General features: G+C 45.8%; 1 protein-coding gene across 1 annotated transcript in view; it reads right to left on the bottom strand.

The window, feature by feature from the left end:
* BCAS4 (breast carcinoma amplified sequence 4) overlaps window positions 1-27,281 on the bottom strand; it is a 182,361-nt gene that overhangs the window by 138,978 nt on the left and 16,102 nt on the right. The window contains exon 2 of the mRNA XM_077460526.1: window positions 26,709-26,780. Within this exon, the coding sequence (XP_077316652.1) occupies window positions 26,709-26,780 (72 nt within the window). The remainder of the gene's footprint in view (window positions 1-26,708; window positions 26,781-27,281) is intronic.

The raw sequence follows: 27,281 nt of genomic DNA, 5'->3' as shown, positions 1-27,281 counted from the left end.
GAGAGTGTCCCTCTGAGAAGTTCTTTGGTATCTTCTGAATGGGCTAAATATACACAAGAGCACCAAGGACATGTTTGTTACCAGGAAGAGGATCTCCTATGAAGACACCTGCGTCCATCTCCCCGGAAATAGATGTGTAATGGTAAGTGATGCACATTGAACCCTTTTTTTGCAATAGGGGGGGGGGGGGGAATAAGCATTGGCCAGCAATAGGAGGGTATCAGCATTGCCCAGTAATATAGGAGGGTAAAAGCTTTGGCCAGCAATAGGGAGGTATAAGCATTGGCCAGCAATAGGGGGGTATAAGCATTGGCCATTAATAGGAGGGTATAAGAATTGACTAGCAATAGGGGGGTATAAGCATTGGCCACCAATAGGAGGTTATAAGCATTGGCCACCAATAGGCGGGTATAAGCATTGGCCACCAATAGGCGGGTATAAGCATTGGCCAGCAATAGGCGGGTATAAGCATTGGCCAGCAATAGGCGGGTATAAGCATTGGCCAGCAATAGGCGGATATAAGCATTGGCCAGCAACAGGCAGGTATAAGCATTGGTCAGCAATAGGGGGTATAAGCAGTGGCCAGCAAGAGGTGGGGTATAAGCATTGGCCAGCAATAGGAGGGTATCAGCATTGGCCAGTAATATAGGAGGGTATAAGCATTGGCCAGCAATAGGGTGGTATAAGCATTCCTCCCCTACTGGATCCCAAAGGTTCAGCAGCGAGCCCCGGCAGGGTCTGTCTGTGGCCTGGCCCACTACCTATCTATATAACAAAAAAAAGGGAGCTATACTATTAGCCTGAGGAGACAGCGTATCGTACACCCCGGCCTCTCTCGGTAATATTTTCATAGGAATCAACACCCATAGGCGATTTTGGGAGCCTTATTTGGGGCTGACAGACACGTTGCTAGGGGGTCATTCTTACCCCCCTTATCCTATGGGGACAGTGGATGTAAACTTTACACCATTTATTTTTAAGTATTTATGGAGGACTGCGCTGTGATCTACTATCTTAGTTAAAGACCCATTATTGCGGCTAAGTGGTTTCGGCACTTACATGCGTTTCCACCATATATGGAGGAGCGCGTCCGTTAAGAATCACCACAATATTGTTATTTCCTGCTCTCTACCCCTGATGAAAGTTTTGTAACAACAGAAACTGGAAACGCGCCGGGTTTTGGGATACCTATGAGAGTATTAGTGGTTTTTGTACATATAGTTTATTTTGTACTTTTTTGCTGTATATTTTATTGGAGACATTATTTGTTTGTGTGTCTCTTTTATAATTTTTATATTCAATAAATAAAATTCTATGTTTTATTCGTCCATTTGGTGGTGTTGGTGGTCTGATTAAAGTCCCATTAAGGGGGGGTCTCTTTTTTGACCTATCTACATAATGTCGGCACTTCAGTGTTCATGGAATGTCTTCATTAATCAGCAGTATAACTGATACGTATTGGCACCTGATATATCAGCAAATTATTCGGCCACGTTGTGGGTCAGATCACAGAGCTTGCATTGACTAATATGGTACCCCATGGAAGCAGAGGGAGAACCTGCAAAATGTATTCAGTGTCACACCCAGGGTTCACACCAGGGACCCCAGAACTGTAAGACAAGTAATATTCACCAATCACACTGTGCTGTCACAAAAGCTGTTAGCTGCAACAAAGCCACTTCCAGTCTGCATGTCGTTTCTCAGGATGGGTTACGTAATAACAGTGGCCCATCCCTGTATAATCTATGAGGTCATTGTAGTCTCTATGGGTGAAAAGAGAGGAGCTCAATCAGGAAACAGAGCGTCGTCACCCCCATACCAGGAAGTTACTGAACAAAGATCTTCATGGTGGGATCACCAGGGGCTATTTTAATAAAAAAAGCTACACATTTAAATAATTATACTCAACTTTAGAACTGCTATTGACATGATAAAGATTACATGAGATTTTGGTGATTGGGTTGGCATCTACTTTAAACAGACTAATTGGGGTCATTCTATAAACCTGCATGCACAGCAACACTAATGGAGAAAGCCAGTAGGCCAGAGCAATAACAATTCAATCTGTACTGACCTAGCTGCAATGCACTGCAATACAATTGTTTTCTATAACGTCTGATACTAAAAAAAAAAAAAAAAAAAAAAAGGAATGGCGCTAACAAGCATTTGGGGTCATTAGGCATATATGGCGGCCTGTGTGCAATGTGTGTCAGTGAGGTAAGTGCTTAATTTTCCAAGCTGCAGATCCAAATCAGGTCAGCAAATGACTTATCTCTGCTACAATCACACTCCGACCACTGGAATGACAACCAGCAGTGTAGGAAGAGCTCCCCTTCTGGTCAGCCGCAGTCACTGCACCCTGGAGATAAGGCCGCCCTTCCATTTCATGAGTCAGGTTGTGGAGGGAAGCTTCTACAAAATGGCTGACGTGGGGCCTCTCAGTCTTTAGCTTTTAGAATTCATTGAGAAAATGCAAAGTGTTCCCGGAATGGCTCCTGAGCCAAGCAAGTGACCTCCTGTGTTCACAATGCAGTAGGGCAGCCACTCGACACAGGACCCTAAAAAACCGGAGATCGCTGGCATAGGGGTGTCTACTACAGAGATACATACTTATACTGGTTCAAGCTGGAACAACCAAAATTGCCATACCTGGAAGTCATCTTAAAACATCTCCCCCCCCCCCCCCCCCAAAAAAAACTCCCCTTTTTAAAATTCTTCATCCATTCCCAACTCCTATCACCGACAGCTATAGGCATGTCTATCATTGTTGTATGTGACCCTATCAGGAAGGGTTAAATGGGTTGTAAACCCTGGTGGAGATGCCCTCTTCCTTTGCCCGGGGTTCTTGGCTCTTGATTGGATAGATTGATAGCAGCGCAGCCATTGGCACCCGCTGCTGTCAATCAAATTCAATGATGCAGGCGCACCGGGGGCGTGGCCGATTCCGGCATTCTTGTCTATGGACGCAAATGCTGGACTCGGGAGCGTGCCGGCAAGGTAACCCCCCGGGAGAGCGCTTCTCCTAGGGGGGGTTATCTGATAAGAGGGGGAGCCGCGAGAGCCGCCGAGGGACCCCAGAAGTCGGTGTTCGGGGCCACTCTGTGCAAAATGAACTGCACAGTGGAGGTACGTATGACATGTATGTTATTTTTGTTTTAAAATACACAAACCTTTACAATCACTTTAAGATACAAAGGAAAATCTCACAAGGTCACTCTTGGTTTTACTCACTCTTCTTTTTTTTTTTTTTTTTTTTAAACATAATTTGAAAAATGTTCGGTGGCCAGATGGATTTTTAGCTGTTTTTTATTTATAAAAATAGTTATCACTATTTTCTTTTTTTTAGAATATGCTATTTTTTGCCACAGAAATGTGGATGAAGCTGAGATGGCCTTGGTGAGATTTTCTTTGGTATCTTATACATGGACTATATGAGCGCATCTCATAAAAATTGAAAAAAGTGAATTTATATCAATAATTCAATTCAAAAAGTGAAGCTCACATATTTTATATAGATTCATTACACACAGAGTGATATATTTCAAGCATTTCTTTCTTTTAATTTTGATGATTATGGCTTACAGCCAGTGAAAACCCAAAATTCAGTATCTCAGAAAATTTGAATATTACAAAAGACCAATAAAAAAAAAAAGGATTTTTAATACAGAAATGTTGGCTTACTGAAAAGTCTGTCCATATACAGTATGGTATGCACTCAAGACTTGGTCCGAGCTTCTTTTTTCATGAATTATGGCATCAATGTGGCGTGGCATGGAGGCGATCAGCCTGTAGCACTGCTGAGGAGTTATGGAAGCCCAGGTTGCTTTGATAGCGGCCTTCAGCTCATCTGCATTGTTGGGTCTGGTGTCTCTCATCTTCCTCTTGACAATACCCCACAGATTCTATATGGGGTTTAGGACTCGGCGAGTTTGCTGGCCAGTTTCCAAGTCCGTCTGGAAAATGAAATCAGCATCTCCATAAATCTGGTCAGCAAAGGGAAGTATGAAGTGCTCTATAATTTCCTGGTAGAGGGCTGCGCTGACTTTGGACTTGATAAAACGCGCAGTGCACCAACACCAGCAGATGACACGGCTCCCCAAATCATCACTGATTGTGGAAAGTTCACACTGGACCTCATACAACTTGGATTCTGTGCCTTGTGTTGGTCCACTTGTTTTATCAAGTCCAAAGTCAGCGCAGCCCTCTACCAGGAAATTCTAGATCACTTCATGCTTCCCTCTGCTGACCAGCTTTATGGAGATGCTGATTTAATTTTCCAGCAGGACTTGGCACCTGCCCACATTGCCAAAAGTACCAATACCTGGTGTAAGGATCATGGTATCACTGTGCTTGATTGGCCAGCAAACTCGCCTGACCTAAACCCCATAGAGAATCTGTGGGGTATTGTCAAGAGGAAGATGAGACACCAAACCCAACAATGCAGAGGAGCTGAAGGCCACCATCAGCGTTTTAGAAACATCTAATGTGCGATATACACAGGGCCACCAAATGGGGGGGGGGGGGGGTTGTAGGCATTCCTCCTGTACTAGGCCCCAAACCTTCAGCAGCAAGGGTCCGCCTGGGGCCTGGCCCCACACAGCTACCCCTCCACCAGAGGAGGGGGGGGAGCATAGCTCCCAACTGTCCCTGATTTCGAGGGACTGTCCCTGATTTTGAGCAATGTCCCTGTTTCCTCCTTATTTGTCCCTTATTTTGGTCTGATCTAGATAGTTGTATATAAAATGCACTTTTTATCTTTCAAAAAATGTTTCCCAGCGCTAAACCTTTCATTCAATTACTAAATTGCTGCTTTTGTAAATTTTAAAAGCCAATATCATGGAATAATAGTGGTAAAAAAAATTCAAGTTAGACTTACCGGTAACTTGTTTTCCAGTAGACTTTCAGGACAGCCACCTGAGAGATCATGGCTCCACCTCCCAAAGGAAACACCTCCTCCATCAGAGCTTTTTAGGGAAGTCTCCACGCAGCCTTCCTTAGTTGTTTGTAGAGACTCTCCAACCCCAGCTGCAAGACATAATCGACAGTTATATCATAGTATTACAGCAAATCATATACACCACAGGGCGGGTTATTGTTGTCCTGAAAGTCTACTGGAAAACAAGTTACCGGTAAGTCTAACTTGAATTTTCCAAAACGACTTTCAGGACAGCCATCTGAGAGGATTACCGAGACTTACTCCATTCAGGGCAGGACAACAGCCTGTAAGACTTTCCTTCCAAAAGCCTGATCCCCAGCCGACAAAAGATCTAGCCTATAATGGCAGGCAATTGTTGTTAGACTTGACCAGGTAGCAGCCTTACATATCTGTTCGGGGGTGGCGCCAGCTTTCTCTGCCCAACTCAGCGCTGTGTAGCCCTTGTGGAATGAGCCTGGACGTTCACTGGACTCCTCTGACCAACACAGGAATATGCTTCCGAAATTGTCATTCTCAGCCATCTGGCTATGGTTCCCTTGGATGCCTGTTTTCCCTTTTTAGTGCCAGAAAATGAAACAAAAAGAGCATCCGACTGTCTAAAGTCTCTAGTGGCTTCTAAATAACTTAAAACTGCCCTCTTAACATCCAAAGTGTGGAAATCTTCTTTCCTACCCGATGGATTAGAGCAGAATGTAGCGAGAATTATCTCCTGGGAACGATTTTGAAGTGATGCCACCTTGGGCAAAAAATTTGGGTCTGTTTTAAGGACTAACCTGTCCGGAAAAACAAAAAAGAACGCCTCCCTGATTGATAATGCCTAGCCAAGTAATGGCTACTAAAAAAACGGTTTTCAAAGTAATCCATTTCAGGGAGACTGAAACAATAGGTTCAAATGGACCCTTGGTCAGGGCCTGCAGGACAGTAGATAGATCCCAGCCCAGGCAGCTTCTAGATACTACAGGTCTAGAACGAGAAAGAGCTCTAAAAAAAGATTCTGATTACTAGTGGGTCCGATGCCAACGGCTTCTCCAGAAAGACCCCTAACGCGACCACCTGCACCTTTAGGGTGCCGATTGCTAACTTATTGTCAGCACCTTCCTGTAGGAATTCCAGAACCGAAGCAATTCGTCTCGGTGACCTAGCTGAAGTTCTGCACCAGGAGTTAAACACCTTCCAGTATTTAAAATATATTGCCCTGGTAACTTTTTTCCTACTGGACAACAAGGTAGCAACCAGCCTGTCTGAGAAACCCTTCTTCTTCAAGAGCTGTTCTTCAGAAACCAAGCCGTGAGCCTTAGTTTTTCTAAGTCTTGATGGACTAGAGGGCCCTGCTGTAGAAGATCTTGTCTCAGAGGGAGATGCCAGAACGGTCTTTGTTGCATCTGAAGAAGGGCCGAGAAACATGGTCCTTTGGGCCAAAAGGGGGTGATCAGAATTACCCCTGCATCTTCTTCCCTGATCTTCCCTAATTGAAACGGGGGAAAGGCATAGACTAGCCGAAAATTCCAGCTGTGTGCTAAGGCGTCCACTCCCAATGACCTCTCGTGTGGGTGTCCACATGGGCCCCCCAACCCCAGGCGCTGGCGTCTGTTGTCAGCCGCACTTGGACGGACCATAACAGACCTTCCGAAAGTAACTCTGGGTTTCTCCACCACCACAGACCCCTTCTTACTGAGGTGGGGATCCTCACCAGATCGTCCAGAGAGCTCTGACGATGGTCCCAAACCTCCAGCAGGAAAGCCTGAAGAGGCCTGAAGTGATGCTTCGCCCATTGGATCGCCCAAATGGAGGAAGTCAATGTCCCTAAAACCGACATCACCTTCCTGATGGGTTGGGGCTGGTTGCATTGTAACTGCGCTACCCCCTGAACCAGCTTCTCCCTCTTTTCTTCCGGCAGAAAGATCTTTTGGTCTAAGGAACTGATCCAAAACCCCAGGAGCGGGCACCAGGTTCGATTTTTGAAGATTGATGACCCAACCTAACTTCCTTAAGTGGACGCATGCTCTGTCGAGGTCTTTTTGCAACCCCTCCCTGTTCTGGGCGAAAAACAACAAATCGTCCAGATACGGGATCACTGAGATTCCCCCCAGGTGAAGGGGAGCTAACGCTTCTGCCATAATAACAACCCTGCTCCCTTCCCTTAGTGCCATCCTCAGAAATCTCTGAGACCCGCTCCAAATCGGGACATGAAGGTACGCATCCTGTAAATCCACGGAGGCCATATAGCATCCCGGGGACAGGAGGTTTCTTACTGAAAAGATAGAATCCATCCGAAACCTCTCGTACCGTACTGACCTGTTCAGACCCTTGAGGTTTAAAATTAGACGGAACTTTCCCGAAGGTTTCCTGACCAGGAACACATGAGAGTAAAATCCCTGACCTAACTCCTCTGCCGGGACCGGCAAAACAACCCCTTGAAACATCAGGTCCTGAATTAGGGCCTTCATAGCAAGGGCCTTGACTGGGTCCCTGGGAACATTGGTCACCAGGAATCTTTGAGGGGGGTACTCGGTAAACTCGATTTTGTAACCCTGGGAAACCATCCTCAAGACAAATTGATTTCGAGTTATGGTCTCCCACTGAGGTAGAAACTCCCGAAGTCTTCCCCCTACTCTGACCAAAGAGTCATTGTGGCTTGGAGGTGGACACAGGAGGATTGAGGAGGACTCCCCCTTTACCCTTGGGCTTCTGCATCCTAACCTCCGCTTGACCCCCTAGGTCCCCGGAAAAAAACGCTTACGCGCCAGCGCCGGCTTTTTCTTTACGGGAAAGGACTTCTTCCTATTGGTCCAAAATAGAGTCTAGCTCTGAACCCGAACAACAAATCCCCCAAAAAAGGCAAGCCACATAGCCTATTTTTCTAGGCCACGTCCCCTGGCCAAGTCTTCAGCCACAAGGCCCGTCTAACCGAATTGGTCAGGGCGGCTGACCTGGCCGACATACGGACAGATTCTGTCGAGGCATCAGAAATATAGGCAATAGCCGCGGACAGTGTAGCAAAGGAATCCAGGATCTCTTGCTTAGGGGAATCAGCCATAATGTGAGATTTTAACTGGTTACACAATGGTCCAGATTCCTTGCCACACAGGTCGTTGCCATGGCTGATTTCAAATTCATCATCACTGACTGCCAGGCCCTTTTCAGAAGCAGATCCATCTTCCTATCCATAGGTTCCTTTAAAGTGCCCATATCCTCAAAGGCTAGATCCGTCGATTTTGATACCTGGGAAAATGCTGAATCCAGCTTTGGAACCTTGTTCCACACTAGGTTTGGGCTATCTTCAAAAGGAAACCTCTTCCTGTGCGATCTGGGAAAAAGTTTTTTTTTTCTCCGGCTCCAACCATTCCCTTTTAATCATGTCGGACACCAGGGAGTGCACTGGGAAGGTGCGAGATCTGGAATCTCCTAGGACCGCATACATTCGATCATGCAAGGATAGCTCCTTCTTTTTCTCTTCAATACCCAAAGTGGCATAAACCACTTTAAGGAGGCCCCCCACTACTTCCAATGACAACTTGTACTTGGAAGCTGCGACCTCATCTTCTTCTTCCTCAGAGTCCGACTCCTCTAGGGCCAATGAAAAGGAATCCTGTAAGGTGTCCTGGGACAAACCTCCCCCCAACAGCAACTGCGAACCTCCCGGGTTCTAAGGGAGACTGCTGAGTTTTAGACTCCCCCCGATGTTCCAGGCTCTTCTAACAGCTTAGACCTGAAAGCCTGAAAGGTTGCTTTAAGCTCATCCTTAATGGACGATACCAAGTCACCACATAATGACGGGGACTCCTCCCTGACTAGGCTTGCGATACAAGTCGCACAGAGCGTCTTGGCCCAAGTTTTTCCTTGCAAACAGGACATCTCCTTTTGACAGGCTGGGCAGAGCTCTTCGCCTAATAAACAGAAAGAGACAAGAAAAAAAAACCCAAGTTGTTTTTTTTTTTTTGCAAACAAATGCAAAAATCACCCAGGTGCAACTAAGGGAGAAACCACCATTCCCCAGTGACCTTGCAAGCCAACACCCCCCAGAAACTTCCACCATTGCACACCTAGCAAGGGAGGGAAAGGGGGAAGGGAAAGGGAGGAGGGGGGGTGCGGGGAGTGAGGGGGAAAGAAAGGGTGAACACCCCCCCCCTCACACAGGAGCATAGGATCCAGCACATCAGAGCCCCGCTCCTACCTTCACCTTGCTGGCGCCTTGGCTTGCCCCCTTGTCCGTATCGCTATACATCGCTTGGAACATACACTGCCGCCGGTCCCGGATTCCAAAACGCTGATGCGCCCGACCGGAACCGGAAATAAGGCGCCAGTTGGTCCTCCTCTCTTCCTGCGTTCCAACGCCAGGAAATGACGCGGAACGCCGCCGGAAGTCCCGCCCCCCATTCCCGAAGGACGAGGCCGAGCCCACTCGGCCACCCGAGACGAGCGACCGCGCTCCCGCGATGCAGCCGCCACTCTGACAAGGGGACAGAGGAACCCCCCGGCTCTCCCCGAGCAGGGAAGAAGGAGAGAGAGCCCATGCTGCCATCCACATTAGGAGGAAAATGGGAGGACCAGCTACTGAAAAAAGAAAATAATTCAGATGAGAGCCCCACGACCTCCAGGACCAGCCCAGAGATCATGGCTCCCACCGGAGGAAACACAAGAAACTGAGGAAGGCTGCGTGGAGACTTCCCTAAAAAGCTCTGATGGAGGAGGTGTTTCCTTTGGGAGGTGGAGCCATGATCTCTCAGGTGGCTGTCCTGAAAGTCGTTTTGGAAAAAGCCCTTGTGGATTTACTCAACCTTTTTTTTGGTGAATTCTCCTTTAAGGTTTAACCTGAGTGACAACACGGGAGCACAATCAGGAGGCAGAGCGCTGCCTCTCCCCACAATACCAGGAAGTGCCTGAACAAGGATCTTCATGGTGGGATCATCAGGGGCTATTTTAATAAAAAGCTGCAGATTTCGATTATTGGAATCAACTTTAAAAATGACATTAATGTGATAAAAACGATATGAGATTTTGGTGATTGGGCTGTAATCTACTTTAATCAGACTAATCGGGGTCATCCTATAAAGCAGCACAAACATCAACACTAATGGAGAAAGCCAGTAGGCCAGAGCAATAACACTTCAATCTGTAGTAATCTAGCTGCAATGCACTGCAATAAAATTTGTCTGCTATACTGTAGAAAAAAAATGGCGCTGACAAGCTTTTGGGGTCATTGGGGGCACATGGCAGGAAGTTGCTGAACAAGGATCTTTCATGGTGGGATCATCGGGGGCTATTTTCATAAAAAATCTAAAATTTAAATAATTGGACTCAACTTTAGAACTGTTATTAACATGATAAAGATTATATGAGATTTTGATGATTGGGTTGTCACCTACTTTAAACAGAGTCATCAGGGTCATTCTATAAACCTGCATGCACAGCAACAACAATGGAGAAAGCCGGTAGGCCAGAGCAATAACACTTCAATCTGTACTGATCTAGCTGCAATGCACTGCAATACACTGTCTGTTATAACGTCTGATGATAAAGTAAAAAAAAATGGCGCTGACAAGCTTTTGAGGTCATTAGGCATAGATGGTGGCCTGTGTGCAATGTGTCAGCGAGGTAAGTGCTTCATTTTCCAAGCTGCAAATCCAAATCAGGTCAGCAAATGACTTATCTCTGCTACAAACACACTCCGACCACTGGAATGACAACCAGCAGTGTAGGAAGAGCTCCCCTTCTGGCCAGCCGCAGTCACTGCGCCCTGGAGACAAGGCCGCCCTTCCATTTCATGAGTCAGGATGTGGAGGGAAGCTTCTACAAAATGTCTGACGTGGGGCCTCTCAGTCTTTAGCTCATTCTGCGCTACAAAAGTAACCCTGAATTTTAATAAATGGTGTAAATAAGCCCATGAAGTCAAGGGATGAGGTGAAAAATGTGTCCACTTAATGGACTTGAAGGTACTCAGGTGTGCAAAGAAGCGATCAGAGAATTCAAAACAGGAATATGTGGGTGACAAGGACTGGAGAAAACTCAGCTAGTTAGAGGGGTCCCATTGAAGTGTAAATTATATATATGTATGACCAATGGCCTCCACAGAAGGGACAGGCATTACATTCATGTACACAAACATTCTCATCCACAAACTTCCAGGTTTGGCCAGTTTTCAGTGACGGGGACAATTCTGAAATAATGATATCCCCAACCTCAATCCCTTCTCTCTGCTCCTCCATTAATGCCCCTCTTCTTCATAACCCGACCACATGCATGGCTGCAGGTCTTTTCTTGGGCTGCCTCCAGTCTCTTCCTCCATTAGACTGCCTCCTACCTTCATCCTATGTAATGATGAATTCCTGATATGGAGATTCCTACATGGTAACATTGGTCCAGCTTGGAGCCATGGAAGTATATGTGCAACATACCTGTGGGATCCCCCTGGAAGCTGGAGATCACTCTATAGACAGACACCACTACTACAATGATTGCCTCTACCTTCCAGGTCCCATGCTGAGCGGCTGTCCTGTTGCTTACTAAACACAGGAGGTCACCCACTTGGCACGGGTGCCATTCAGTTCATTATTTCTTGTATCTATCGCTATTGAGAAGGGTGAAGAACATCTCACAGGGTCACTCTCGCCTTCACCTACTCTTCTTTATTTCATGGGTAGCCAAGAAAGCAGATTTCACAAGATGGATGTTGGCTTTTTAGCTGCTTCAAAATGTGCTGTTTTTTGGCTACCAATGAAATAATGAAGAGTGGGTGAAGGCGAGAGTGTCCCTCTGAGAAGTTCTTTGGTATCTTCTGCATGGGCTAAATATACACGAGAGCACAGGGACCATGTTTGCTACCTGGAAAGGATACAGATTTCTACATGAGGATCTCCTATGAAGAGAACAGCCTCCATCCCCTCAGAAATAGACGTGTGATGGTGAGTGATGCATATTGAACTCTTTTTTTGCTGCATATAAATCAGTTGGGGTCCTCCTCTCTTTTTTGTGGGTGTTTTAGAGGCATAAATCTACTCCCTTTAGTTATATGATGTTCACAGGACCAGCAATGGGGGGGGGGGGGGGGTATAAGCATTGGCCAGCAATAGGGGGGGGGATAAGCATTGGCCAGCAATAGGGGGGTATATAAGCATTGGCCAGTAATAGGAGGGTATCAGCATTAGCCAGCAATATAGGGGGGTATAATCATTGGCCAGCAATAGGGAGGTATAAGCATTGGCCAGCAATAGGCAGGTATAAGCATTGGCCAGCAATAGGCGGGTATAAGCATTGGCCAGCAATAGGCGGGTATAAGCATTGGCCAGCAATAGGCGGGTATAACCATTGGCCAGCAATAGGCGGGTATAAACATTGGCCAGCAATAGGCGGGTTTATGCATTGGCCAGCAATAGGCGGGTTTATGCACTGGCCAGCAATAGGGGGGAGTAAGCACTGGCCAGCAATAGGAGGGTATAAGCATTAGCCAGCAAGAGGTGGTGTATAAGCATTGGTCAGCAATAGGGTGGTATAAGCATTGGCGATCGATAGAGGGTTATAAGCACTGGCCAGCAATAGGGGAGTATAAGCATTGGCCAGCAATAGGGTGGTATAAGCATTCCTCCCCTACTGGGTCCCAAAGGTTCAGCAGCGAGACCCGGCAGGGTCTGTCTGTGGCCTGGCCCACCACCTATCTACATAATGGCACTTCAGTGTTCATGGAATGTCTTCATTAATCAGCAGTATTACTGATACGTATTGGCACCTGGTATACCAGCAAATTATTTGGCCACTTTGTGTGTCAGATTACAGAGCTTGCATTGACTAATATGGTACCCCGTGGAAGCAGAGGGAGAACCTGCAAAATGCATTCAGTGTCACACCCAGGGTTCAAACCAGGGACCCCAGAACTGTAAGACAAGTAATATTCACCAATCACACTGTTAGCTGCAACAAAGCCACTTCCAGTCTGCATGTCGTTTCTCATGATGGGTTACGCAATAACAGTGGACCATCCCTGCATAATCTATGAGGTCATTGTAGTCTCTATGACAACACAGGAGCCCAATCAGGAGACAGAGCGCCGTCACCCCCATACCAGGACGTTACTGATCTTCATGGTGGGATCACCAGGGGCTATTTTAATAAAAAATCTACACATTTAAATAATTGGACTCAACTTTAGAACTGCTATTAACATGATAAAGATTATATGAGATTTTGGTGATTCGGTTGTCATCTACTTTAAACAGACTAATTGGGGTCATTCTATAAACCTGCATGCACAGCAACACTAAGGCTGGATTCACACCAATGCAGTTTTAGTGCTTTTTGCATTTTGCAGATTTGGACTACAGTCCATTTAACATGGTTTCCTATGGAACACGTTCTGTAGTGCAAATCTGCAAAATGCAAAAAGCACTAAAAATGCCATAGGTGTGAATCAGGCCTTATGGAGAAAGCCAGTAGGCCAGAGCAATAACACTTCAAATGATACTGATCTAGCTGCAATGCACTGCAATAGAATTGTCTGCTATAACGTCACAATACAAAAAAAAGAAGAAAAATGGCGTCATTTTTGGGGTCATTGGGCATATATGGCGGCCTGTGTGCAATGTGTCAGCGAGGTAAGTGCTTCATTTTCCAAGCTGCAAATCCAAATCAGGTCAGCAAATGACTTATCTCTGCTACAAACACACTCCGACCACTGGAATGACAACCAGCAGTGTGGGAAGAGCTCCCCTTCTGGTCAGCCGCAGTCACTGCGCCCTGGAGACAAGGCCGCCCTTCCATTTCATGAGTCAGGTTGTGGAGGGAAAGCTTCTACAAAATGGCTGACGTGGGGCCTCTCAGTTTTGAGCTTTTAGCATTCATTGAGAAAATGCAAAGTGTTCCCGGAATGGCTCCTGAGCCAAGCAAGTGACCTCCTGTGTTCACAATGCAGCAGGGCAGCCACTCGGCACAGGACCCTAAAAAAAAACGGGAGACCCCTGGCGTAGGGGTGTCTACTACAGAGATTTTCAGCTTCCACATGGATCTTACATGTATGACACATACATTCTTATACTGGTTCAAGCTGGAACAACGTAACTAAATAAAATTGCCATACCTGGAAGTCATCTTTAACCACTTAGCCATATAGCAATATGACATCAGCAAAGTGGTTGCGATATCCTGACCGGACATCATATGACGTCGCCAGGATATCAAGCCGCTGCGCATTGCGGCGATCGTTGTTTTGATGTGTCAGTATGACACAACGCAACACCGATCTAGGCAAAGAGTCTCTGACAGAGACTCTTTACCACGTGATCAGCCGTATCCAATCACAGCTGATCACGATGTAAACAGAAAGAGCCGTTTTCCTCACGTCTGTCAGATGCGAGTAGAGGAGAGCCGATCAGCTGCTCTCCTGACAGGGGGGGGTCTGTGCTGATCGATTATCAGCGCAGCCCCCCTGAGGATGCCCACACTGGACAACCAGGGACGCCACCAGGACCACCACAGATGCCACCACTAGTCACTACAAGGTATGCCACACATGGCCACCAGGGGTGCCAATCAGTGCCCACAATGGAGGCCAATCAGTGCCCACAATGTGCATCACTGATTGGCAGGCATTATTGTTTGGCACTGATTGGCATCCATCAGTACCATCCATTAATGTACATCAGTGCCACTTATCAGTGCCCCTCCATGCCACCTATCAGTGCCCATCCGTGCCACCTATCAGTGCCCATCAGTGCTGCATATCAGTGCCCCCTATCAGTGCCACCCCATCAGTGCTGCCTTATCAGTGCCCATCAGTGCAGCCCCATCAGTGCCCATCAGTGAAGGAGAAAACTTACTTACAAAAGTTTATAACAGAAACAAAAAGAAAACATTTTTTTTCAAAATGTTCTTCTTTTTATTTGTTTAGCAGAAAATAAAAATCCCAGATGTGATCAAATACCACCAAAAGAAAGCTCTATTTGTGGGAACAAAATGATAAAAATTTAGTTTGGGTACGGTGTAGCATGACCGCGCAATCGTCATTCAAAGTGCGACAGCGCTGAAAGCTGAAAATTGGTATGGGCAGGAAGGTGCATAAGTGCCCAGTATTGAAGTGGTTAAACATCCCCCCCCCCCCCCAAAAAAAACGTACCTTTTTTTAAATTCTTCATCCTTTCCCAACTCCTATCACCGATAGCCACGGCATGTCTATCATTGTTGTATGTGACCCTATCAGGAAGGGTTAAAGGGGTTGTAAACCTTTGTGTTTTTTCACCTTAATATATCCTATGCATTAAGGTGAAAAAACACCTGGCAGTCACCGCCCCCCATTTTACTTACCTGAGCCCAGGAATTTCACCTGGCGGAGACGCGTTTTTTCTGTGCCCCAGGGTTCTTGGCTCTTGATTGGATAGACTGATAGCAACACAGCCATTGGCTCCCGCTGCTGTTAACCAATTTAAATGACGCTGGCGCCGGGGGGGGCGGGGCCGAGTCCAGCATTCATGTCTATGGACACAAATACTGGACTCAGGGAGCGTGCCCACAAGGTAACCCCCCCCCCCCCTCCCGGGAGAGCGCTTCTTCTAGGGGGGGGTTATCTGATAAGAGGAGGAGGCGAGAGAGCCTCTGAGGGACCCAAGAAGTCGGTGATCGGGGCCACTCTGTGCAAAACAAACACTCTTCTTTTTTTTAAAAAAAACATAATTTGAAAAATGTTCAGTGGCCACATGGATTTTTAGCTTTTTTTATTTATAAAAAGAATTAGTTATCACTATTTTATTTTTTTTATAATATGCTGTTTTTTTTGCCACAGATTAAATAAAGAAATGTGGGTGAAGCTGAGATGGCCTTGGTGAGATTTTCTTTGGTATCTTATACATGGACTATACAGGTGCATCTCATAAAATTAGAATATCATGAAAAAGTGAATTTATTTCAGTAATTAAATTCAAAAAGTGAAGCTCATATATTTTATATAGATGCATTAGACACAGAGTGATATATTTCAAGCATTTCTTTCTTTTAATTTTGATGATTGTGGCTTACAGCTAGTGAAAACTCAAAATTCTGTATCTCAGAAAATTTGAATATTACAAAAAGACCAATAGAAAAAAAAGGATTTTTAATACAGAAATGTTGGTTTACTGAAAAGTCTGTCCATATACAGTATGGTATGCATTCAATACTTGGTCGGTGGCTTCTTTTGCATAAATTACGGCATCAATGCGGCGTGGCATGGAGGCGATCTGCCCGTGGTACTGCTGAGGTGTTATGGAAGCCCAGGTTGCTTTGATAGTGGCCTTCAGATCATCTGCATTGTTGGGTTTGGTGTCTCTCACCTTAGATAGCAGGTCTAGATAGCAGCAAGGGTCCGCCTGTGGCCTGGCCCACACAGCTACCCCTCCACCAGAGGACCACTGTCCCAGCTGTCCCTGATTTCGAGGGACTGTCCCTGATTTTGAGCAATGTCCCTCTTTCCTCCTCATTTGTCCCTCATTTTGGTCTGATCTAGATAGTTGTATATAAAATGTACTTTTCGAAAAGCGCTAAACCTTCCATCTAACTTCTAAATGGCTGCATTTGTAAATTTTAAAAGCCAATATCAAGGAATAATAGTGGTAAAAAAAGTCCTTGTGGATTTAATTAACCTTTTTTTTTTTTGGTTACTTCTCCTTTAAGGGGGTGTGGTGGGGGGGCATGTCCTATGCCTACATACATTTGCTAGTAGGTGTCCCTCATTCCTATCTCAAAATGTTGGGAGGTATGGGGGAGTGGTCCTGCCATGGAAGGATGAACAGGACCCCATGGATCATTTTCCGTGGTCACCATTTGGAATCAGCTTTCTTGGATCAATCAACCATAATGTAAGTATGGAGTACCTCATTGAGGTCACATGCTTTTTATCCAACTTCAAGCATCATTGAATGTTATGTCTTACTGATATTTACTATTTTTTAGATAATTGTGCATACATCCACTCCTGAGGAAGCGAGGAGAGCATGCAAAACGCGTCGAGTACAAAATATGTTTATGTATATTATGTATTTTCCAAATTGTATCAAACATATTATGATTCATGATGATTCTATGCTCCTTTATGATTATGTCTTTGGAATTGTAATAAATTCTAATTAATTTACTCATTTGTTATGACCTCTGTGATCTACTCATTTAAAGTCCTATGGGCAAATGTTTTCCTTTTCTTGATGGCAATAACAAGTGGACCATCCCTGCATAGTCTATGAGCTCATTGTAGTCTCTATGAGATACCTGGGTGACAACACGGGAGCACAATCAGGAGGCAGAGTGCCCCGCCCCCCCTCACCCCCCAATAACAGGAAGTGCCTGAACAAGGATCTTCACGGTGGGATCATCAGGGGGGAAGCTGCAGATTTAGATTATTGGAATCAACTTTAAAAATGACATTAGCGTGACAAAAACGATATGAGATTTTGGTGATTGGGCTGTAATCTACTTTATTCAGACTAATCGGGGTCATCCTATAAACCTGCACAAACATCAACACTAAAGGAGAAAGCCAGTAGGCCAGAGCAATAACACTTCAATCTGTACTGATCTAGCTGCAATGCAATTGTCTGCTATAACGTCTGGCACTGTAGAAAAAAAAAATGGCGCTGACAAGCTTTTGGGGTCATTGGGGGCACATGGCAGGAAGTTACTGAAAAAGGATCTTTCATGGTGGGATCACCAGGGGCTATTTTCATAAAAAGTTACAAATTGAAATAACTGGACTCAACTTTAGAACTGCTATTAACATGATAAAGATTATATGAGGTTTTGGTGATTGGGTTGTCATCTACTTTAAACAGACTAATCAGGGTCATTCTATAAACCTCTATGCAAAGCAACAATGGAGAAAGCCAGTAGGCCAGAGCAACAACACTTCAATCTGTACTGATCTAGCTGCAATGCACTGCAATACAATTGTCTGCTGTAACGTCTGATACAAAAAAAAAATGGCGCTGACAAGCTTTTGGGGTCATTAGGCATAGATGGCGGCCTGTGTGCAATGTGTCAGCGAGGTAAGTGCTTCATTTTCCAAGCTGCAAATCCAAATCAGGTCAGCAACGACTTATCTCTGCTACAAACACACTCCGACCACTGGAATGACAACCAGCAGTGTAGGAAGAGCTCCCCTTCTGGTCAGCTGCAGTCACTGCGCCCTGGAGACAAGGCCGCCCTTCCATTTCATGAGTCAGGATGTGGAGGGAAAGCTTCTACAAAATGTCTGACGTGGGGCCTCTCAGTCTTTAGCTCCTTCTGCGCTACAAAAGTAACCCTGAATTTTAATCAATGGTGTAAATAAGCCCATGAAGTCAAGGGATGAGGTGAAAAATGTGTCCACTTAATGGACTTGAAGGTACTCAGGTGTGGAAAGAAGCGATCAGAGAATGCAAAACAGGAATGTGTGGGTGACAAGGACTGGAGAAAACTCAGCTAGTTAGAGAGAACCCATTGAAGTGTAAATTATATATCTGTATGACCAACGGCATCCAGCTTGTATAACTGTCCCCTCAAAATAACTCAACACGCCCCTAAGTGAAAATGTCCATATTGGGCCCAAAGTGTCAATATTTTGTGTGGCCTCCATTATTTTCCAGCACTGCCTTAACCCTCTTGGGCATGGAGGTCACCAGAGCTTCACAGGTCACCACTGGAGTCCTCTTCCCCTCCTCCATGATGACATCACAGAGCTGGTGGATGTTGGAGGCCTTGCGGTCCTCCACCTTCCGTTTGAGGATGCCCCACAGATGCTCAATAGGGTTTAGGTCTGGAGACATGCTTGGCCAGTCCATCACCTTTACCCTCAGCTTCTTTAGCAAGGCAGTGGTGGTCTTGGGAGGTGTGTTTGGGGATCGTTATCATGTTGGAATGCAAAGTGTATTGGACATGGTGGAGATTGTAAAGTCACCACCCTGCCTCATCCAACCACAGAGCGATTTTGCATTCATAGAGAAAATGCTAAGTGTTCCCGGAACGGTGCCCGAGCCCAGCAGACTCTTTGTCTTCACAATGCAACAGGACCCTGAAGAAGCGGAGATCATTTTGTAGTAATGGTGCCTACTACAGTCACTTCCAGCTTCCACGTGGATCCTACAGGTATGACACGTATATAATTATATTGCTCCAATCTAGAACAATGTAACTATATAAAATTGCCATGCCTGGAATCCTTTTTTAACCACTTGCTGCCGGTCATATAGCAAAAGGACGTCGGCAAAGTGGTTTAGGTATCCTGATTGGACGTCATATGACTTGATCAGGATAACTAGGCGGCGCACGCCCCTCCCCTCCCCCCCCCCCGCGACGATCAGTGGTGCGGTGTGTCAGTCTGACATATCACAATTCCGATCACGGTAAAGAGTCTCTGACGGAAACTTCTTACCACGTGATCAGCCGTGTCCAATCATAGCTGATCAAAGTGTAAACAGGAAAAGCTGTGTATCGGCTTTTCCTCAATTGCATCTGTTAGACGCTCGGCTGCCCCTTGATATGGGGGTTCTGCGCTAATTGATTATCAGTGCAGCCCCCCGAGGATGCCCACCCAGGACACCACCAGGACCACCAGGGATGCCCACACTTGTGACCACCAGATTTGCCACCCATGGCCACCGGGGATGCCCACAGTTGTGACCACCAGATATGCCACCCATGGCCACCAGGGATGCCAATCAGTGCCCACAATTGATGCCAGTGCCCAAAATTGATGCCAATCAGTGCCCACAATTGATGCCAATCAGTGCCCATCACTAATGCCTGCCAGTCAGTGATGCCCATTAGTATCATGTATCAGTGTACATCAGTGCCACATATCAGTGTCCATCAGTGCCTCCTATCAATGCCCATCAGTGTTGCATATCAGTGCCACCTATCAGTGCCCAGTGCCACCTATCAGTGCCGCCTATCAGTGTTACCTATCAGTGCCCAGCAACGTCACCTATAAGTGCCCATCAGTGCCTCCTATCAATGCCCATCAGTGCTGCATATCAGTGCCACCTATCAGTGCCACCTATCAGTGCCCATCAATACCACCTATGCGTGCCCATCAGTGCTGCCTATCAATGACCATCAGTGCTGCATATCAGTGCCACCCATCAGTGCTGCCTATCAGTGCCCATCAGTTCCGCTTATTAGTTCTCATCACCAGTGCCACCTCATTGGTGCCCATGATTGCCACCTCATCAGTGCCCATCAGTGCAGCCTCATCAGTGCCCATCAGTGAAGAAGAATACGTACTTATTTACAAAGTTTTGTAACGTTGAAACGGAAAAAAAATAAAATCCAGTCTTTTTTCAATTGTTTAGCAGAAAATGAAAATCCCAGACGTGATCAAATACTAAAAGAAAGCTCTATTTTGTGGGAACAAAATGAAAAGAAAATGTTTGGGAACAGTGTTGCATGACCACGCAATTGTCATTGAATTGAATTGAAAGTGTGACAGCGCTGAAATCTGAAAATTGGCCTGGACAGGAAGGGGGGGGGGGGGGGGGTAGTGCCCCTCGGTATTGAAGTAGTTAAACATTTCCCCACAAAACTCACCTTTTTAAATCCTTCATCCATCCACAACTCCTAAATCCTGCAGCTACAGGCATGTCTATTGCTGCTGTATGTGACCCTATCAGGGAAGGGCCCCCACTCTTCTCCGCAGCAAAAAAATAACATGTTTTGAAAAATGATCGGTGGTCAGGTGGATTTTTAGCTGTTTTTTTATTTATAGAGATAATTTGTTTTTGTTTTACATATATCTTCTTTATTTAATCATAATATATATATATATATATATATATATATATAGAAGGGTAGGTGAAGTTGAGACTGCCCTGGTAAGATTTTCTATGATGTTTTATACATGGACTAATTATACATGAGAGCACAGGGACCATGTTTGCTACCTGGAAAGGATACAGAATTATACTCGGGGATCTCCTATCAAGATACCGGTCCCCATCTCCAGTGATATATACACTGACCGCCACTTTATTAGGTAATCCTTTGTTCAATTGCTTGGTAACACAAATTGCTAAATCAGCCAATCACATGGCAGTTACTCAATGCATTTAGGAATCTAGATGTGGTGAAGACGACTTGCTGAAATTCAAAGTGAGCATCAGAATAGGGGAAGAAAGGGGATTTAAGTGACTTTGAACGTGGCATGGTTGTTGGTGTCTGACAGGCTGGTCTTAGTATTTCTGGGATTTTTACACACACAACCATCTCTCGGGTTTTACAGAGAATGGTGGGGAAAAGAGAAAATATCCAACGAGCGGCAGTTGTGTGGAGGAAAATGCCTTGATGATGTCAGAGGTCAGAGGAGAATGGGCAGACTGGTTCCAGATGATAGAAAGGCAACAGTAACTCAAATAATCACTCGTTACATCCAAGGTATCTCTGAATGGAAAACATATCGAACCTTGAAGCAGATGGGCTACAGCAGCAGCAGACCACACCGGGTGCCACTCCTGCCAGCTAAGAACAGGGAACTGAGGCTACAAGTCGCACAGGATCACCAAACTTGGACAATAGAAGATTGGAAAAACGTTGCCTGGTCTGATGAGTCTCAATTTCATCTGCGACATTCAGATGGTGGGGTCAGAATTTGGTGTAAACAACATGAAATCATGGATCCATCCTGCCTTGTATCAACGATCCAGGCTGGTGGTGGTGGTGTAATGGTGTGGGGGGATATTTTCTTGGCACACTTTGCACCCCTTTCTACCAGTTGATCATGGTTTAAACACCACGGCCTACCTGAATATTGTTGCTGACCATGTTCATCCCTTTATGACTACAGTGTCCTCATCTTCTGATGGCTCCTTCCAGGAGGATAATGCACCATGTCACAAAGCTCTGATCATCTCACCACTGGACAATGAGGTCCCTGTACTCCAATGTCCTCCACACTCACTAGATCTCAGTCCGATAGGGCTCCTTTGGGATGTGGTGGAACGGGAGATTGGGATCATGGATGTGAAGCCGACATATCTGCAGCAACTGTGTGATGCCATCATGTCACTATGGAGCAAAATTTCTGAGGAATGTTTCCAGCACCTTGTTGAATCTATGCCACCAAGAATGAAGGCAAAAGGGGGTCCAACCCGGTACTAGCAAGGTGTACCTAATAAAGTGGCCAGAGTGTATATATATATATATATATATATATGTGTGTGTGTGTATGTGTGTGTGTGTGTGTGTGTGTGTGTGTATGTATATATATATATATATATTTACTGGTGAGTGATGGGGGGGGGGGTGTAGGAATTCCTCCTGTACTGGGCCCCAAAGGTTCAGCAGCAAGGGTCTGTCTATGGCCTGGCCCCCACAGTTACCCCTCCACCAAAGGAGGTGGTCCTGTCAAGGGAGGCTGTGCAGGGCCCCACGTCGGCTCTGGATGTACAGCACTGCATAATGTCGGCAGTTCATAAACAAGCAGTACTACTACTATGTCTCCTCTAATCAGCAAATTATTGTGGGTCAGATCACACGGCTTGCATCGACACTAATATGGTACTCTATGGAAGCAGAGGGAATACATGCAAAATGCATATGGCTAGTGTTAAGCCCAGGGTTCAAACCAGGGGCAACAAAGCCACTACTGGTCTGCATGTCATTTCTCAGGATGGGTTTCCTGGTGGCAATAACAGTGGACCATCCCTGCATTATCTATGAGGTCATTGTAGCCTCTATGACAGCCATTCTCAACCTTTTCAACACAGAGGAATCCTTGAAATAGTTATCCGGTCTCGGGGGGGGGGGGGGGACCCCTGCTAAAAATTTGAAATCTACAACTCATGATACATTAGTGTGATGGTCAGTGGGAAGAACGTTCCTTACACTTGTGGTCATTGGGAAGAATTACTTCCTTACAGAGAGCTAAAAAGATCAATGGTGTGAGTGGGAACCTATCTGAGAGACAGAAATTGCTCAATGCTGAAGGAACCCCTAGAAACCTCTGGCGGAACCCTAGGAACCCCTAGCAACCTCTGGAGGAACCCTAGGAACCCCTAGCAACCTCTGGAGGAACCCTAGGAACCCCTAGCAACCTCTGGAGGAACCCTAGGAACCCCTAGCAACCTCTGGAGGAACCCTAGGAACCCCTAGCAACCTCTGGAGGAACCCTGGTTGAGAATCACTGCTCTATGAGATACCTGAGTGACAACACAGGAGGACAATCAGGAGACAGAACGCCGTCACCCCCCCCCCATACCAGGAAGTTATTGAACATCTTCATGGTGGGATCACCAGAGGCTATTTAAAAAAGAATAAAATAAAAATGACGCCAATTTAAAAGGATTGGAGACAACTTTAGAAATGACAACCGATTTTTTGTTTACACTGAACTTAAAGAGGAAGTAAACCTGGATGGGTTTTACTTCCTCTTTATTTCCCTACAAAGGTAAAGCATAATGGGCTACTAGTAGCCCATTATATGTCACTTACCTAACACAGAAGCCCACGCTGTTGCCTTTGTCCTCACGAGTGGGGAACTTCCATCTTTGCCCCCCTCTTCTTTCCAGGGGGCCGAGAATATAGGCTTACCTGTAGGTAAAAGTGGTTGTACAGGGTGTACAACTACTTTAACCGCTAGAGATCCGCGCTATAGCCGAATGACGGCTACAGCGCGGACCTGCTTTGCCGGGACCACGTCTATTGACGTTGTCCCGTGCACGAGCGGCCTGCACGCCCCCTGAGGGGCGCGCTCTGTGATCAGCGAGTTTATGAGACTCGCCTGATCACAGATCGGAGTAAGGGGTTGATCCCGACCCCTTACCACATGATCAGCCATCAGCCAATGACAGCTCATCATGTGATGACAACAGAGCCGGTAATCGGCTATTTTTCCTCCTCGCGCTGATAGCAGTCATGATCATCAGTGCCCACCTGCCCCCTGCCAGTGCCACCTAAGGAAAGGCAAAAGTGCCACCCATCAGTGCCACCCATCAGTGCCCATAGTGCCACACATCAGTGCCCACAGTGCCACCTATCAGTGCCCACAATCTGCCTCAGTGCCACATATCCGTGCCCATCAGTGTCATCTACCAGTGCCCATCAGTGCCACCTATCAGTGCCCATCAGTCCCATCTATCAGTGGTACCTATCAGTGCCCATTAGTGCCACCCATCAGTGCCATCTTATCTGTGCCCATCTTTGCCCATCAGTGCCGCCTTATCTGTGCCCATCAGTACTGCCTTATCTGTGCCTATCAGTGCCACCTTATCTGTGCCTATCGGTGCCACCTTATCTGTGCCTATCAGTGCCCACCAGTGCAGTCTATCAGTGCCCACCAGTGCCGCCTCATCAGCGCATTTCAATGAAGGAGAAAAATGACCTGTTTGCAAAATTTTATAACAAACTATTAAACATGATTTTTATTTTTATTTTATTTGTTTGTTTAGCAAAAAATAAAACTCCCAGCTGTAATTAAATACCACCAAAAGAAAGCTCTATTTGTGGAAAAAAAATGATAAAAATTTCATTTGTGTACAGTGTTGTATGCCCGCGCAATTGTCATTCAAAGTGCATCAGCGCTGAAAGCTGAAAATTGGTCTGGGCAGGAGGGGGGTTTAAGTGCCCAGTAAGCAAGTGGTTAAAAAGGGGTTGTAAACCCTCATGTTTTTTCACCTTAGTACATCCTATGCATTAAGGTGAAAAAAACTTCTGTCACTGACCGGCTCCCCATTTACTCACCTGAGTCCCGTAATTCCCACGCTGGAGACGGGCTCTTCCCCTCTGCCCGTTGTCTCAGCTCTTGATTGGATAGACTGATAGTAGCACAGCTATTAGTTCCCGCTAGTTACTTACCTTTGTTCACTTGATTCTCATTTATTTGGATTCTATCACCTCTGTGGTGTGTTTATTTTATTTTATTTAATGTAGCACTTTGCACTTTTTGATATTATTCAGTAGACATTTATATATATATTTTTATATTACACTATTGATTTATGTAACTAGGCATTATACTTATCACCCTCGGAGGGTTATTTAATATAGGGGCAGCGCAATACCAACATATCTTTAGTTTCATATTAGTTCCCGCTGCTGTCAATCAAATCCAATGACACGGGCGCTGGGGAGAGTGGGGGGGCGGTGCCGAGTCCTACATTCATAGACGCAAATGCTGGACTCCGGACCGCACCCGCAAGGTAATCCCCTCCAGAAAAGTGCTTCTCCTAGAGCAGTGGTCATCAACTCCTGTCCTCAGGGCCCACTAAGGCCTGATTCACCCCTATGCATTTTTAGTGCTTTTTGCATTTTGCAGATTTGCACTACAAAACGTTTTCCATAGAAAACCATGGTAAAGGGACTGTAGTGTAAATCTGTAAAATGCAAAAAGCACTAAAAATGCCATAGGTGTGAATCAAGCCTTACAGGCCAGGTTTGCAAGATAACTGAAATACATCACAAGTGATATAATTTGCTGCTCAGTGATTGCAGTATTCTAGTCTGCACCTCCCCAAGGTAATACATAAAACCTCGCCTGTTAGTGGGCCCTGAGGACAGGGTTGGTGACCACTGTCCTAGAGCAGTGGTCATCAACCCTGTCCTCAGGGCCCACTAACAGACCAGGTTTGCAAGATAGCTGAAATACATGACAGGTGATATCATTTGCTGCTCAGTGATTGCAGTATTCTAGTCTGCATCTCCCCCAAGGTAATACATAAAACCTGGCCTGTTAGTGGGCCCTGAGGACAGGGTTGATGACCACTGTCCTAGAGGGTTATACGATGTGGGGAGGAGCTACCAGCGCCGCTGGGGGGGAGACCCCAGAAGTCAAGGATCGGGGCCACTCTGTGCAAAAACTAACTGCACAGTGGAGGTAAGTATGACATGTTTGTTATTTAAAAAACAAAAACAAAAAAAACTTAGTTTTTCAATCACTTTAACAGGACGATTTTTCGTATAGGCCAGCATAACTGGATAAAGATTATGTGAGGTTTTGGTGATTGGTTGTCATCTACTTTAATCAGACTAATCGGGGGTCATCCTATAAAGGTGCACGCACAGCAACACCAATGGACAAAGCCAGTAGGCCAGAGAAATAACGCTTCAACCTGTACTGATCTAGCTGCAATAAAACAGTGACTCCACATGTACAATTAGGGTTGCCGCCTCATCCCGTTAAACCCCGGACACATATGAATTACATTGGTTATAAGGCCAATTTAATCCAGATAAGGCACCAAAGTGAATTTAACTACCACCTTAATCAGCCACAGAACCTGTGCAATTAATATGTGTTCGGGTTTAAAGGGATGAGGCGGCAACCCCATGTACAATGCGCTTGGATATAGGTATTGACGGTTGTAAAGTAGAGTTGCAGCAATTTGTGTAATTGATGTGTAACATTCACAGAGGGCGCAGGGTTAACAGACCTGCCTGCACCGTGCACTAAGAATACCAGCTCAGCACCTAGGCCATGAAGAAGTTAAATGGAGCTCGGTGATCTGCGGCTAACCTACTTGCTCGCTCTACTGCCACCTAGTGTCCGTTATGTAACTGCTCTGTGCAAGAACAAGCATAGCCCATTCTTCTTTTCTTTTTTTTTTTTTTTTTTTGCAGGCTGTTTATAATATGGCTGCTTCGTCAGCACGTCTGCTGCACACCTACCGGCAGGCTGAGTGCATAACAGATGACGTCACCCCCCCTCCCCCACTCACAGCTGCCAGCAGCGCGCAAACACGCAGCTCCCAGCCCGGCAGAGGCCTTTAGGGGCAGTGTTGTGCGGCTCCATTTTCTATGTGCTCAGGCAGCCATCTTTGTGAACAACAGGAACAGCTCATAATAACATGGAACTCACCATGTCCACCATGGCGCAGAACTCGTCCAGGCGGGTCAGCATCTCCTCGATGGCGTTTTCCAAGCCTTGCGCCTGACAGGAAATAAAAAATAAACATAAAACACAAGCTTGTTAAATAGGAATAAGCTTAGTTTAAAAGTTTTTTTAAATTTTATTTATTACAGGTATTTATATAGTGCTGAGAAGGAGCTTACGATCTAATCCCACATACATACCAATGTACATACCAGGCCATTTACCAACCGGCATGTCTTAAAGTGGTAGTAAACTCTGTACTACCACTTGTACCTACACGCAGGGGTCTCAAACTGGTGGCCCTCCAGCTGTTGCGAAACTACAAGTCCCATCATGCCTCTGCCTTTGGGATTTATGCCTGTAACTGTCAGCCTTGCAATGCCACATGGGACTTGTAGTTTCACAACAGCTGGAGGGCCGCCAGTTTGAGACCCCTGTCAGGCATACCTATAGTAAGGCTTACCTATAGGTACTGTGAATATCTCCTAATTTTGCACAGTTTTGAACTACAACTCCCATGAGGCATAGCAAGACTCTGACAGCCACAAGCATGACACC

The sequence above is a fragment of the Lithobates pipiens genome, unplaced genomic scaffold (assembly GCF_037356315.1).
Source record: "Lithobates pipiens isolate NorthernLeopardFrog02 unplaced genomic scaffold, aLitPip1_a1.2 Scaffold_28, whole genome shotgun sequence".
Classification (NCBI taxonomy): domain Eukaryota; kingdom Metazoa; phylum Chordata; class Amphibia; order Anura; family Ranidae; genus Lithobates; species Lithobates pipiens.
This window is presented reverse-complemented; position numbering and strand designations above follow the sequence as displayed.